At 46.7% G+C, this 16099-nt stretch overlaps 1 protein-coding gene across 1 annotated transcript; it reads right to left on the minus strand.

Annotated features, from left to right (window-relative positions):
- Window positions 1-3451: 3451 nt before the first annotated feature.
- On the minus strand, window positions 3452-10224 carry LMOD3 (leiomodin 3). Its single transcript, XM_067303626.1, has 3 exons — window positions 9934-10224; window positions 6962-8344; window positions 3452-3478 (listed from the first exon to the last, which is right to left on the minus strand). Exons 1-3 carry the CDS (start codon window positions 10222-10224, stop codon window positions 3452-3454), a joined length of 1701 nt encoding a protein of 566 aa, XP_067159727.1.
- Between the last annotated feature and the right edge of the window lie 5875 nt (window positions 10225-16099).

Genomic DNA, 16099 nt, shown 5'->3' on the forward strand with positions numbered 1-16099 from the left:
TTAGTCTTGTAAGGTTGTTTTGTAGATGAAGGTGTATGTGTGTGGTGACCTTGTGCGTGGGTCTCTCTCTCTCTCTCTCTTTTTTTTTTTTTTTCTTATTAACCAGAATGCAAAGATACAAGCTAAATCATTCATCTCAATGACTCTTTTTCTGGCACTCTTCAAAGGAATAAACTGGATTTCAGGTTTACAAGTAAAAGCAATAAATGTCAAGATACAGTTTTGGAACCCATTCCAAATTCATTAAGATATCTATCTGCCTGCAAGAACTCTTGAAAGTGGTGTAGGGGACTTTTTTTCTTTTTATATATATTTTAATTGCCAGTTTTGATGGAATTCTGTCTTGATAAATAGGTACCAAAAATAAGGGGGGGAAATTTTCCAGGTGACACTCCATTTCAAATATTCTTGCATTTCTCTTTTCTAACAAAGGAACTAGTTTAATGATAAAGCAAATATCCTTAAATTTGAAGCTTTTATGTAACTTACCCATGTCATTTTCATAGTGAATTATGTAGAAATCTGAAAATGTCATTCCATTTAAGTGTTATAAAGTGATCAGTATTTATTGAAAATGTCTGTGTATAGTCCAGCTAAAGTTCAGTGGCCTGTTCCTCACTTGTAGCGCATGGTCTTTGTTTTATGAAAACTGTTACCAGACTTAAAGAAGTTAGTAGCCTATAACTCAATCATACTGTTGAATTTTAAAAAATGCACAGTTATGAAGAAAAATAAACTCTAATGGTGATTATTGAGTGCATTTATTTCAGGGTGTGAAAAGAAGCCATACCCTGAAGCTTGCGTGTTCAGCTCCCACTGTTGGTAAAGTGCCTGTTGTGTTGTTAGATGTATAGTCATACTGCAGATAGTGGCACAAGCTTATGCTTGCAGTGAACGCCTGGTTTTGAGTGCTCCAAGCCTGGAATAATTTCGGTGAAGTGAGAGGCTTCTGTGCTGCAGGAATGTTACTGCCAAACTTCAGCATCCATACAAAGGCTTCTCCCCAGAAGCAGAGTATTTAAGCACTTGTTTATGCTGCATCAGTCATATAACAATACCTTAATTAAAATAAAATCCCAGTTAACTATCTAAGAGGTATTTCTCCCCCCTTCTAGGATTACTGGGAGCTGTGCCTTGAATGCAGCTAGGAAGTCAGCTTTATGCTGCAGTCAGGCTACGGGTACGGTCTCTCCATCAGGCTGCCTCCCTCCTTCTACAATTGTTAAGCTCCTGCTCAACAAGAGAACATGTGTTGAACTGGGGCTCGACAGGGCCTGCTCTAAATACCCTGGCGCTACTTGCCAGTGCTGAAGGCGCAGAACATGTGCTGCTGCTCAACTGCTTCTGGGTGGAGCAATGATTCGTACTTGACTGCTTGATTGGGCAATTCTAAAGCATTGTTTTATTTTCATCTCTACTTCCTTGTTCCACCTGATTCTTTGCTACTTCTTAGCTATGCAAGCGGGGCAGGGAAGCCAGGATGGAGAGCGTGTGCTCTAACAGTGCCCTGGGGTAGCTGCTTTTTGCATTTCCTTCACTTGTTGCAAGGCTCCACAAGAAGCTGTTTAAAAGCACCAGGTTACTTCTCCTTCTTGAAGGAAACACTGTCCTGTTTCCTACTTCCTATCCTTTACAAAAGAGGTCTGTAAGAAGCAGAGGTGCAGTGAAAGTGGTACTTCCTTCTTCATATTTCTGCTATCCCGAAGCAGCTTTCCCCTCCCCCTTATCTGATATTGTCATGTCTTAAAAACTGCTTGCTGAGTCTTAGGCCATCCATCAACCAGGTTTCCCATGTCTGCAGCATTAAAGCTGCAGACAGAAGTAGAGCAGAGAGGGAGCTTTTAAAAGTTTGGAGGCGAATGCTATAGTGAGGGATTTGAAAGAGACCAAGTAACAGACCCAGAAAGGACAAGGATAAAAGCTTGAGCTAAAGATAGATAGCAGAGAGTCTTGGATTCAAAGAGGTCCTGAACATTACTGATAAAACGGGAATGAAGGCAACACAGTGATACCAAAAATGCTGGTGGGGGGAAGAGGAGTGTACAATACACATTACACCTAAACAAGGCTGGGATTTAACTGCTAGAGGAAGGTAGCTAAGAGGGGGAGAAGGAAAAGGAACAGCAAGGAGACACCCACCTGCAGGCAATCCTGCAGTGAGCTGCAGAGCTGAGCATGTTAAGAGCATGTATCAGCTACACGAAGGCAGGGGATATGCACATTAGCTAAAGGAAAGGTTTTGCTGGGAGGAGGAAGAACACAGAAGAAAGATGACAATCTTACGGGAATATGCCCTATAGCTTTAAATTACTAAAAAAAAAAAAAAAAAAAATCCCTTGCAGATGTATTCCACAGAAGTCTGGCATTTCTATAATTGCTTTAGAAGGGAGGCTTGCAGCAAGAATTTTTAATGCAATTAAAAAAGAGGAAAAAATTTTTCACAATATTAAGCAAAAACAAAATTAGATGGAAGCAAGACAGATGTAGTAAGATGGTTAACCCCCTCATCTCCAGCCCATCTCTCACCATTGCTAGGGGCAAGACATGCTATTTGCACCCCCACTGGAAGGAATAATCAGTTTATCAAGCTCGTGACAAGAAGGAGGATAAGGCTCATCCTCCAGCCAGTTAAGGAGCAATGTCGACAGTGATCTGAAATAGCATTTAGATGCATTCTAAGGTGGCTGTAATGTGGAGCTGGAGAAAGGATTAAGGGTTACATCAAAGACAGAGATGCACCATGGGGGATGAAGATTACAGCTCTCAAAACAGATCATGGCATCTTCTTTTATATGCTGACCAAGTACAATACCAGCTAGAGTACGATGTTCTGTAATACATGTAGCTGTGTTCAGTATCCCATGCCTTGAATTTTTCTTCTTGGCACTAGAGACAGTAGTCGTTCTGTTCTGTAAACCTGTTAGCCATGGAAGTGCTGCACACATCTTATGGAGAGAGCTTTTATTTCATTTCTGTTTCCTCAGCCTAAAAAATAAAGCTGTTTACATGGAAACCAAATGCATTTCTCATGGACAGGAGAATAAAGCAAGGAGCATGTTGTGGAAAGAAAGATAAGATAAAGCACAACATGTTCCTGGAGAATGTGACAGTAGAAGGACAACACGGAAGCAAAGTTGTTTACTGACAAACCATACAGACTTAAGGTTATTGATGCCTCTGAGAAAATAACTCCCGCAGCAAACTGGAGCCTCAGATCCATTTGGCAGACAGATGGCACCATGATTGTTTGATAGCTGGTGGAAACTCTTAACATTGACTTCTCCCGTTCCAGCCTTTTTCATCGCACTTACAAAAGTGCATATTGCAAGCTTTGTTCCCAAAGAGTCATATATACCACCTGGCTTCTGAAGAAGACATCTGGTGAAACAATTGTAAGCAAAACTTGCACAGTTTTTATTCCAAGTTGTTTTCTTCAGGTCCGTCTGGTCGCTTACTCTAACTGCTTTGGCAATGGCACCTGGACAAGGAAAATAAAGAAATATTACGAGGAGGAAATTTCCCAGTCTTATTTCCCAAGCCAGCTTAGGTTAATATAAACCTTCAGAAACTGTAAAAGGATCAAAAATATAATAGCTAAGACCCTGAGGGACTTCTGGTCAGGAATTTATGTTTGTTTGTAGTTCCCCACTTGCTGTTTGCAGGTTAAAGCCCAGTAATTCTTTTTGCAAGCAATGAGTCTCACCACAGAGAGCAAACAAACACCCAGATTGGCTCAAGCACTAAAGCCCCATTTTAGAGGTGAAGCCAAGGGTATCACAGCAATTACACAACTATCAAGATCACAGAGGCAGATGAGAATAAAATATTAATGCCCCAAATCCAAGCTTCAAGTCATTTGGCCAGATGAAAAAAAAAAAAAAATCAATAAGTGCGTGGCATTTCTTCGTCTTGCCACAAGCTGTAATAACAACTGTTATGAACTGGCCCATTTAAGACAGTCCATGAATTCACCTTCATATCCCATGGTCTCATCACTAGGTCGCGATCGCTACCCGCAGGGGGGGACCCAGGATGCCTGGGTGTGCAGGGATCTGCCCGGAGCTGCAGAAGGCTGCTGGGAAGCTCTTTACGAAGCTCTGTATTTTCTGTGCATCACAGAACAGAACTGAGACCAGTTGCTCGTACTGAGCATTCGCACAGGGAACAGCTATGAGCAATACGCAAGGATGTCGAGTTTAAACTTACTCTGCTCTTTAGATGCACTCTCTCCCACCTTTTTCTTCTCCAAGTGTCCCTGAGCCTCAACAAGCACATGTACAACATACTGACTTCTTCATCTTATGAAGAAGTAATTAAATCCGAGCACCACTGGTTGACCTCAGTGATTAGCAGAGGCCAACTGCAAGCTGGCCGAGCCCCGCAGGCTGCGTACGGACGCGGCTCCCTGCACCCCCTCGTCCCGGATCGGTCGCGTCGCAGGGACCTGGGATTTGCCTGGAAGCATCTTTTGCTGCTTCCCCCGTGGCAGCGCTCTCAGCAGCCGGCAGTGAGCTTCTCCTGGCCAGAAGCCGTTGGAAAAGAGAAACGTTCCCATTCGAACCGAGTGAAAAGAAAATGCTATGGAAAAGGAGCCGGCTCAACTTTCGAGATGGGGATCCTTCACTGCGCCAGCGCCATCACTTCCAGCTCTCCCCAGCACAGTTTCATAAGCAAGTTCTGAAATACCAAACGTCAGCAACAAACCCCTTTTCTCCAAGGCCTGTAACTGCTATTTATAAAATCCTAGTAGGATTTTGAGGGAGAGCTAATAACCAGGGAACGGCTGGGCTAACACCACTGCTCCCTGGCTCCGCTAACACACAGCTTTCCTAATCCTTGCCGCGCAAAGGGCTGTGCCCTGTCCGAAAGCAAGAACGCTATCGTCCTTCCCTTTTCCTGGAAAAAAGGAAGGGAGGGAAAAAGGAATAATGCAGTGGCAAGGAGAGAGTTTTCCACAGGTGGGCAAATCCCCTACCCCAACATGCAATTACAAGCACCTTCTTGGATCACCTTCCCAGTGTGTGACCTGTAGAAAAGCAGCTCTTTTCTTTTTGGACAAGGTACCCAAAATACAAAACATAAACTGAGATCTAGAAGGGCAAGAAACTGCCCTGAGGAGAAGCCCTGGCTGCAGCCAAATCATTCTCACCATTAAAAACCCAGACAAAAAAAACATGGTTTGGGGCAGATGGTAGTGTTAAACCCCGATCAGGAGGCAGAGGTCCCTGCAGGACCTGGCCCCTCAGGGCCTTCGGGACAAACTGCTCTTTCCAAAATTACGGAGGGAATAATTACTTCTGTGCAGATATAAATGAAAGCAAAATGTGACTCATGGTACAAAAAAGTCATTATTAAAATATGAACTATGAAACACAATTTGACCATTTCTATTTACAAAGGATTCCCTGTCCTCTTCCTAGTGTTAGCAACACAACCAGCTATACTGACATCAGCAGCTTCAAACAGATCCGTCGGCTTTTTGTATTTCTTGGAGAATGGTACAATGCAAGGAAATACAACATTTGGGGAAAGCAAAAGGTTAAATATGATGGCCAACATTTTGAAAAGTGGCTCTCAAAAACATTAAGGTACCTAACTCAGAGTTGCATTTGAGTCATTGTGAGCGCTTTCACTGAAGCGTTTACTTACAAGTGAATATAAAAACATCCTTTGGTGTTTTTACTTTCTTCCTATAATTTTGCTCCATCTTTGCTGCTAATAAATCTACTTTTTTTCCTGTTAGCTCTAGAATTTTGCTGTTGTTTTAAATAAGAGAACTGACTCCAAAAATCTAGTAGCAGAGGATCCCTAAAATAATGCGCTCCTCGCTACAGGGTCCTGCAGGCAGAAGCAAATGTGCAGGCTGTGCATCTAGGCTAGAACTCAGTGTAGCTATAGCTGCTTGTGCCTCAGGTAAGTTTGGCCCCTGATCCTCCTTGCTAATTTTTATCAGCTTACCAACAGCTTTTTAAAACTGGTAATGAAAAATAAGGACACAATTTTGCTCTTGCAGCAAATCAGCATTTCAGAGGAACAAGTATTTTAGCTGAACTGTTTTTAGGCAACTGTAAAAATGCATTAATGCTCAGGCAGCCAAGAAAACTCATCTTTTACCTATCCTGTAGTTACAAGTCAAGATGTAATGCTTAGGCTCAAAGACACGGAAAAATATTGCAGCAAGGATCTTTGCAGCATCACTGTGATAGCCCCAAATAAAGAAGATGACTCTTTAAAAAGTAAATTTTCTTCACATTAAAGCTTAATTTCATGTTAAGCATCCTTCTTACTTCCTAAAGCCTTTCCCCAGGTTTGCCACCGCATTTTGCAGGGCACCGAAGCTGCACAGCACTGGCGCAGGGTCCCACCAGCGTCCCCGGGACCCCAGGAGCGGGTGGCTGGCACAGTTATCAAACGGGCCAGGAGACAGCGCTTCCGTATGGAAAGTGAAGCGAAATAAGAAAAGGGCTACTAAAAAGAGAAAGTCGTTACTCTGCAGGCGTTTGGACAGCCTAACTGTAAAGTAAGGTCCGCGTCACGATAAAAGAATTAGTAAAACAACAATTCCTGCTGCCCTCCTGCAACAGCTATTATAATAACATTTTCATATCGTAACAACTAATGTATTATTACTAATACGTTAATACCGGCTTTCTGTTCACCCCCTGAGGGAATTTCCTTTCCTTCACCTCTACGACTGCGGTGCACAAGAGGCTGGAATCTCCCTCTAGCTTCCCACCTCCGTCGTCGCCGCGTCACCGACCTCTTTAGGCAGAGTCTATCATTGCCTTACGGCGGGTGGGCCGGACGGAAGGTCACGGTGCCGGGACAGGGGTCGCCTGCCCCAGGCATTAGCGCCTGCCGAGTTCCCGCGTTTCGGAGGTGGTGACGAGCCGGTGTGGAGCCGGGTGCCTAAATACCATGAAAATCCCCCAAACTGGAACCGTTGCTCTACAACACCTACCGGTTTAAGATAAGCAACGTTACTCTGGCGAATGTCGTTTAGGAGCTGATCTCTCGGGGTTATTTCGACGAGGGGAGGCGGCCTTCTCCTGGGAATCGGTTTCAGGGTTTTGATGACGTCCTTGAGGTTGGTTTTCTCCGCAGGCTCCACGTACTTGGACACGGTGGGTTTGCGCTGCATCTTCTTGAGTTTCACCACCTGGAAGCTGACGGGCTGCTCTCGGGGCGGCTGCTCGGGGGCCGGCGGCCGGGCGCTCTCCTTCCTCTTGCTCGGGGACGCAGAGGTGGGGACGGGCGGCTTCGGCGCTGGCGGAGGTTCGCACGCCCTCGGCTGCGGCATCGGCCCCCCCAGCATTTCCCACATCCCGGGAGGCAGCCCGAGCCCGTTCTCCAGCATCGCTATGAGCTCTCGCTGCTCTTTCATCTGCTGCTGCCGTTGCTCCTGGTGTCTCTTCTGCCGCTGTTTGTCCAGATTCCTGCTGAGCAGGTTGGTGACCACCATGCGGGGCCCCGGCAGCTCGAAGTGGTAGCCCATCTTCAGCAGGGTGGGGTTGGCCTTCAGCAGCCGGGCGATCTCCATCTCGGCCTGGTGGCCCAGCATGCTGCGCTGGTTGTGGAAGCGCAGCTCCGTCAGGGTCTCGTTGTACTGCAGGCACCTCATGATGGCGACGACGCCTTTGCCCGAGATGAAGTTGGAGTCGATGTTCAAAGTCGTGATGCTCCTGTTCTCACGCAACATGTTGGCCAGCGCGAAGGCAACGTTGTCGTCGGCGCCCACGTTGGCCAGGCTGAACGTTTTTACGTTCTTGTTCTTTTTCATCGCGTTTACAAAGTCTATCAGCATTTCTTTGGGGATGTTTTCTATGTTGTTCAGGTTGAGCTCTTTCACATCCGGATTGTTTTTCCGGACTTTCTCCAAACTCTCTTCTAAATTGGTTTGATTTCCTGAGGGTCTGGCACTTAGCTTTATGAAGCTGGTGTCTAGTGCTAACTTTTTGGGGATGTTTAATTTTGATATTTTCTTTTCATTTCCATCTTGCTTTTCTGTGAGTTGCCCCGAGTCTGTTCCTAGTTTCTTACTTATCTGATCTCTGTGACTGTTTTCATTGGCGTGAGTCTCCATCGTTTCCAATCCATTCTCATCACCCTCTTCCTCCTCCTCCTCCTCCTCTTCATCATCTTCCTCTTCCTCCTCTCCTTCCTCCTCCTCCTCCTCTGTCTCCTTATCGCTCCCATCTTTGCTTGTCTCTGCAGACCGTGCTAGCGAGTGGGACAAGCACTCGTTCTGGTAACGTCTCTCTCTCCCCTCTGCTTCTGGCCGCCTCCGGCCAGCGGCGCCGCTGGTGTCGCCCGCGCTCTCGCCGGCCTCCTCCGCAGCGCTCCTCTGCGGAAGGCAAAACCCAGAGCTGAAACAACCACACGCGGCTCTGCGAGGTTAATTCTGTGCCAGCGTCGGACTGTAACGGATGGATTTAGATACCGGCGCCTCCCTACGCTGCAGAACAGCATTTCACCGCAAGCGCCGCGGCCCGTAGCCGCGCCGGCTCGCGAGCAAACAGGCGTCGCCCTGCGAGGGGCCGCGCGCCCGGCTCTCCGCCCGCCCGCCCGCTAGGAGCACCGGGGCCTGCGCCCCGCGCGCCCTCCCGCTGCCCCCCGGCCCCTCGGGCCGAAGCCGGGCCCTGCGCTTGGCGTGATTTTGGTCGTCTCCCCGCCGAGAGAGCGGGCTTGCTCTGCGCGCCGCGGACGCCGGCACGAACGGAAAGCCCGAGGAGGGGGCGCGCGGGACAGCAGGCCCCGCGGTGCGAGCGCCTCTCCAGAGCGCCGCGGACGAGGAGGAGAACTGCCAAAGATGAAGCAAAACACGCGCTCGGGCCTTGTGCGTGTCTGGGGATGGGGGCCGGACCCTGCAGCAGCTGCTGCAAGACGGCGGTGCTGCAGCATCAGCGTCGGCTTCGCCTCCAGGGACCTCCTAAGCGGGACTTTTTTATTTTTAGCAACCTTTTCTCGGCTTCTGAGATACGTTCGAGCGCCGGGGGGCGGTTGGAGGCCGCCAGACGAGACGGCGCGTAACCAGCGTAACCTCGCCTCTCCTTTCGGAGGCGGCCGCCTGGGGAAGGGGGACGTTTCTGCGACAGGCTAATGACGTGCTTTCGGCAGCGAATTCTCCGTCCCTGAGGAACGCTCTGCTAATGCAGCTCTGAGCGTTTTCCTAACGGATTTGCACTGGCTGGATCAGGAGTTAACTCCAGGGAGCTCTTCTGGCCTGCGTTTCACGGAAAGTCAGATAAAACGGTCACAATTGTCCCCTTAGGGCAACAAATTCTAGCGGTTTGTTGTAAAACGCGGCCCTCATTCCAAAAATTAACCAAGCATGACCTTAGCTCTATTTGGAAGTCACAGGGTTATTAGCGCAAATTTAAGTACCGCGTTGACAAAGGCTGGGCTCATCCCTGCAGTTTGCATGCTTGGTCAGCAGTGAACGTTTCACACTGTCAAAATATAGGCTTTTTTTTTCCAGCGTGACATTAAGTTCCGTCAATTATTACATTCATCTTTTACTTATTAAAGTAAGTTTTCTATGGAAAAGCCGAATAGCGCCACTAAATATGCAAAATCAAACAAATTTGAGTTGCGGTTGCTGAACTTGATTTTATGACAATTTCTCAGTCATTTGCTTTGGTGAAACAAAAATCAGGGTTTACTTACGTGAGAAAAACATAAGTAAAGATTTAGAAAATAATAATAATAATAAAAGAATGCTGGTGACAGTCCAAGCTAGATCCTGTCACTGCTGAGGCTTTTAGGGAGAATTTAAATTCATAGTTTGTCCCTGTACTGTATGTAAGGGACTGAAACAGAGGCAGACCATGCTGCTACAGCTATTTAACCGAAGCAAAAATCTCTAGCGCCATCCTCTTAAAACACACCCTACGGCAGACACCTGATAAATATTTGTGGTTTTCTGCTTGTTACCTCAGAGGGCAGGAGGGTGACGGGAACTCTCTCGTCCTCGAGCATGCGTCGGGACGCCTTCTGCCAGTACAGGTAGTCGACGAGAGAGCGGTGGTCGAAGCTCCCCGTCGGCGGTTTCTCCGTCTGGTCTTTCTGTACCATCCCAACGGGGACCTTCGGGTCCGGAGCCATCACCTCCATTTCGCACTGCAGCTCCCTGAGCTCTTCGGGAGACAGATTGGCCAGGATCTCGTCCTCATCGATGTCCTCGGGACCTACCTCCTCGTCAGAGTTTTGGCTGAGCGCGGACATGCTCTTTCTTCTCTCCTTCCTATCCTATTGATCTAAACCTAAAGAAAGAGATCAGTTTAAAAGAGGATTTTTCCACTAGCAGCAGTTCGCTCGGTGAAATCGACAACTCCGTGTTTTGGTCATGAGTTGCGGCTGCTCCCGATCTTAGTGTGGGAGACGGACAGGGAGACTAAGTCTATATTAAGCTGCACTTGGCTGGATAAAGAGAATTTATGGAGATGCTGCCATGCTCCGTTTTCAGCAACTTGTCAGCTGTGCAAACTCCTCTGACATTTCAGTGCAGCTGGTGCGTCCCCATTGAGTAACGCAGAAGATGGCCATTTTCTAGAGGATTCCCGTGGCACCGTGCCTTGAATGTCTCGCCGTATGCATGAATCGCCACAGGTCCGCAGAGTGAAATTAATATCACCTGCGACGTACGTGGAGTGAAATACTATAGTGCAAGAAGCATCAGCGCAAGGTCTGTGTATCGATAATATCTCAAGATGGCTTTAACAGGGATTTTGGGCAGCTCTTCAGACAGTGCGGGATTTTCTCCTGGTTTTATGGCCTTTGGTGAGTTTGGATGAACACCGAAGGTGGCTTTGATTTGAGTTCATCTGTCACACAGCTGTCTGAGCTCTCCAAATCCAGCTCTTGCCTAAGAAAGAAAACATCCAAGACTTGAGAAGGCAGGTGAAAAATCGGTACCAAGCTTGCCCTGTGCTCGGTGGGAGGGATGCCTGGGGTATGGTGGGGCCTGAAGGATGGCAGGGGCTCTGGAACACGCTAATTAGGGGTTGCTTGCAAGCTCACAGGTGCAGCTCGCTGTACGAAGCTGGGGCAGATGTCTCCTGGGTGCCACGACCCCTCTGCCGCAGCGCTGCTCACCCACAGCTCGATGGCCCTGCTGGGCAGGGACCTCAATCTCAGCAGACTTCCAAGCACCTGTCGTCCCTGCTTCTTAACTACAAGGGAGCACTTTGATTACCTTTTTTATTCTATTTAGCAGCACGCTGAGGGGTGCAGGTCTAAAGACGTCTCTGCCATCTCACGCTGCATGCCCAGGAGAAAGCAGCTGAACCAACAGTGCCTGGAGCCCTGATTAACCTCCTGCCCTTCACAGCCCAGGAGTAATGTAGATACCTTCTTTCCATCTTGGCGCTGGCACTAGGAGGAGAAATCAGCCCAAGTCCTGTGGGGTGGCCAGGGTCCCCAGAGAAAGGGTAACGCTGTTTTTAGTGGCAATCCCTGTCGCGCTTGGTTGGTCATACAACACTGAGATCGGCATGATCGGATTCTCCTTCCTGGGAGATAACACCTGGACAGAGACAAGGATTTGGGGGCGTTTTGCTCCAAGGCTATTTTGAGTATTTTAGCTCAATGGGCTGGGTTCTTTAGGCTCCTCATCCTAGCCAAGGTCTTCAGGGACTCCGGATAAATGAATAGTTTCTGTTTGAAGTCCCTAATGTGCGACTCAGTCAGTAGATTCAGACATGCATAAATACATCTGGCCTGACTCTATCATGGACATTATCTGCACTGTCAACAGATCATGGCTGGCACTTCATCTAAGGTTCATCTTTTCCCTTCTTAGGGAATTAGTGAGTGCCAATTAGTGAGTACAAACATATACTTTGCTAGTATTCGTAGAACTGATATAACTATAGAAGATTATTTGAAATTGTTTTTTCTTTAAGTCTCAATTCTAGCTTAAAAGGACTTCTTTGCTTAGAATATTTTGTATGCTGCTAAATTTACACGGCAAACCAGAAAGCTGTATCATTGACACTTCTGAGTTCACGGCTGCTTCGTAAAAGCTAAGTAGCGTGGGCTGGTAATTTCTCTACTGCAACACAGTTTCCATATGACACAGTTTGGACTGTTCATTTGATTAAGAAGATTTCCTTTCATCATTCCGTATTTCATATTCTTTACAGGGGGTATCAAATCAAATCCTCACCTTGCAACTGTGAATGCATCTTTCATAGGAAAAAAAAAATGCACACAATAGGCTGTGAAACCAAGTCTCACCAAAATTTAAGCTGTATTTCTCATCGCAGCCTCAACCATGCTCTGCTGGAGTTTGTCAGCAGCAAAATAGTCTCTGCATGATGGTTGTCCCTGCTGAGTTTAATAACAACAAGAAACATGGTGTTCAAAGCCCTGTTAGCCTCTGTTAAAATGCTGTAAACCAAAGGTCTTCATTTGACTAAAGTTCTTACATGGAAGTTTAGAGGGCGAAAATTTAACAACAAAATAAATAGTAAAGGAAAAGAGAACAAAAAAGCAAGCCAAGAAGGTAATGGTTCTTTGCCCCTTCAATATTTCAAGGGACATCCTTATTTTATATTATGCAGTAGCAAGCACAACAGCAGACCCACACATCAATCTGCCTGGTCTAGCACTTTTAACCCCCAGCAATTGCTGTCCATAATAGAGTCCATAAATGGTTTCCTGATGTTATCAAATAAATCAATGCTCTTCTGTGGCTGGTATGTTATTCTCCCAGACGATGCAGTTTAGGTCATAGAAACTGTCTATTCAGTGGTTACAAATTGCTTGCTGATTTCTTGATGGTAAATAAAGTCCCTGGCCACCTTCTTATATTTCCATGATCTTCAGCCAGGCCATCTTGGGCTGCGATCTTGTTAGATCTCCTAAGTTAAGCAGGGTCAAACCCATGAAGTCCTCTAGAGAGGGAAAACAGGGATACTGAGAACACTACCAGGGATTAAAAAGGCAGGTTTTCTTCCAAGTAGAAATATATCTCTTGTCCCATATTGCAATTAGGAAATACTATACTTCTGGGAGTGATATCTTCTATGTCAGACGCAAAACGAAGGCCTGACCTGTGACACCTCTCCCGGTTACATGGGTGCTAATCCTAGAGAATCCCAAGGTATCACGTTTTGCCTACTTTAGGTCTCCTCCACAAATTAGATCGAGTGCAGGATTCACTTCCTTTTCTAACACGTTGCTTAGTGTTTTGGTGCACTGGAAACAAGCACGTTAAGGGGACAAACGACACCCTCCATGCTGAAGACACACGCGTGGCCAAATCTAGAGGTCTTCTCCAAGGCAAAACTCCCATCTTCTTCCCAGTAACCTTTGCAAGTATTTGTCTCAGAGTTTTCCAAAATAATCACTAATTCTATCATCTTTCTTAAGACAAAGTGTTTTGTATAGCAAAGGGACTTCCATTGCTGTCACCTGTTATTTTCATGCCAATTTGCTACTTGCTCAAGAATCCCAGGACTAGCGAGCTCCCGTACAAGGTGCTCTGTTACCAATGGTGCAAAGTGCAAAGTTATTCCAGCAGCAATATGCAAAATATTACCGAAAGACAAGTAGCAGATAAATAAGTAGGTAAGGGGAAAGGAGGCTGGAAAGACAAGGTAACTGTACAGACAGTCCTTTATCAGTCATAGATCAAGGGGTCCTCAGGAGTTGGCTAATGTCATTATTCTCTTCCATTAGGGATCATACTCTAACACCAAATACATGGTTAAAAATCAGCTTAGGATACATTACTGAACTCTGAGTCTGGAATTGGCAGAAAGGAAAACAGCATTTCCAGATCATTGCCGATGCCAGGGACAGATCTGGCAAAGGCAGAGCTGATGTTTACTGGAGTGACGCCACCTCAGTGTCTCGAAACGTGATTCATTGTCAGGGCCGCCAGCAAATCGCTCCCAGCTCTGCCACAGGTTTGGGGAATCGCACGTGATTCCTGGCAGCAACAACAACACATCTCCCTTCTTTCTTTTGCCCCAAAGAGCCCAAATCATTGCCTGCAGCCTACAGCAACCACCAGCGTATCATCACGCGCTGAAATGGAGATAACACAGCCCACCAGCTCGTGGGGTCCCATCACTCACGCAGCCGGCAGCCCGGCCGGGAAATGCGCAGCTGCTCCTTAGCAAAACACAAAAGCTCTCCGTCCACGTGAAAGAGCTCCCCGTGTTTTTGATGTGAAGGAAGATGGATTTGCTGCAGTAGGTACTCAGGCCTGGGTGGGATGTGGAGGGGGTCATCACCCAAGCAGTTTAAAACAGTCCTCATGAAACATGGAATAAAGCAAAAATCTCCACGCTTTGATAGATAACGTGCCAAGGACCACGCAGATCTTTTGGCTACACTGTGAAGCCAGCACCAGCCAGGCGCTGGAGGGACAAAGCTTCTTTCATCCCAAAACTACTTCTTCCCTGCCTGTTATCTCAGGCTCAGAGCAGGTTAGCGTTCACATCGCACAGGGGACAGGACTGGGACCTAAAACCTAAACCTAAGGGCTTTCTTCCCCTAAAACGGCCCTGCTGCTCTGATTTTGCTGTCATGCTCTCACCAAGCAAGGCATTTAGAGGTATCCAGCAGATCGAGTCAACAAGCTGCATAAAGGGAAAGATCACGGCAATGCCAAATTTTACTCAGTGAAGCCAATAATTTTAATGTTTCCTGCCACCTGAGCCGATGCTGTGACAACTTGCTCGGAGACCTGGAGACCTCACACGCTTCCCCTCCAGGAGGTCCCCTGGAAACTGTTTTATCGACACGGGTGATAAATAGCTGCCAAAGATGCACGAGAAGGGTATGCAGTATGGACTGGGCTAATGGTCTTCCACTGCCTTTACTGCAGGGCTGGCAAAGATCGTTGAGGAATAGGTCACACTACCACTGATAAACCATCCCCAAATTACATTTTGGGTCCTCCATCAGTTGTGAGGACCTTAGAGAAGCAAAAGCTCTTGCGTTGCATCTCCCAAGCGGCAGGGAGCGATCACAAGGCCGTTCTGCATGGGCTTGAGTCTGCTGCGTTAAAGCGCCCGTCTCGGCACAGGAATGAGCCAGCTGAGATTGCAGGCAGTGCCAGAGTCAAACCCAACATTTATTTTAGGTCTCTGTTTTTGTTTTGTTCGTTATTACTTGGTATTCAAGCAGCCTTTCGAACACGGTCTCCAAACAGGAATAAAAACACAGAGATTTTGGCTGTCCAAGTCCAGCTGATACCTGCACAAAGTGATTCCAGTGGGTAGGAGCTCAAAATTCACACTAAGTAGGTACTTAACAAGTGTTAAATAAAAGCAGTTCAGGAGCAAATGTTAATGTGCTGACAGAAAAAAAGGCTTGTGCTTATTAACGAACAATTCATACCCGTCGCTAACTGTTTCTAAGGCAAGCACTTACGTGTGAGTGAACTCTTGTATGAAAGCCAGCAGAGTCAAGAGTGGGGCTGATTTAATTGATTTTTCTCATCTGTGCATTTTCTTCAAAAATTCCAGCCCATCTCTCTTGAAGGCAAAAGGGTTGACAGGTTTTAAAGTCAAATATCAAGAGGAGTAGACGCTGGTGTCACTTTGACTCTAAGCAGGCCATCAAAACATGCTTCAAGTGCCTAAAATGCGTTCTATTTTTAAGGTAATTGATGGGACACAGGCTGATGCCAAAGACTTTACAGCAATATCTATAGCTTTCATTTTTGCTGATAAAACCCACACATTTATTTTCCTTTATTACCAATCCATGACACTTCCAAGTGCCAAGGCATTAACTGGAACGAGTCGGAAAATGTGCCAACGTAACATAACCTTGCATCACTTTCCAGATTCTTGCAAGCCTCATGGCACAGTCTAAAATTGACAAAGAGCAGCATACACCAAGTATGTCCAGCAGTCCAGCGTAACGCAATACAGGGATTATAAAGGGTCAGATGATGGGTGTCTTAACAACAATAACACTGAGTAACGATAGCAATCAGAGAGAGACACCCTGTGGGAAAGACACCAGGGAGCTTCTTGGAGAAAAACAACACAACAAAACAAAAACGCCCCACGCTTCCAAATTGTTACAGGTATACATATATACACACACGCACACGCATATGTATCTCACCCTGCCC

This window comes from Apteryx mantelli, chromosome 12, assembly GCF_036417845.1.
Source record: "Apteryx mantelli isolate bAptMan1 chromosome 12, bAptMan1.hap1, whole genome shotgun sequence".
Taxonomy (NCBI): Eukaryota; Metazoa; Chordata; class Aves; order Apterygiformes; family Apterygidae; genus Apteryx; species Apteryx mantelli.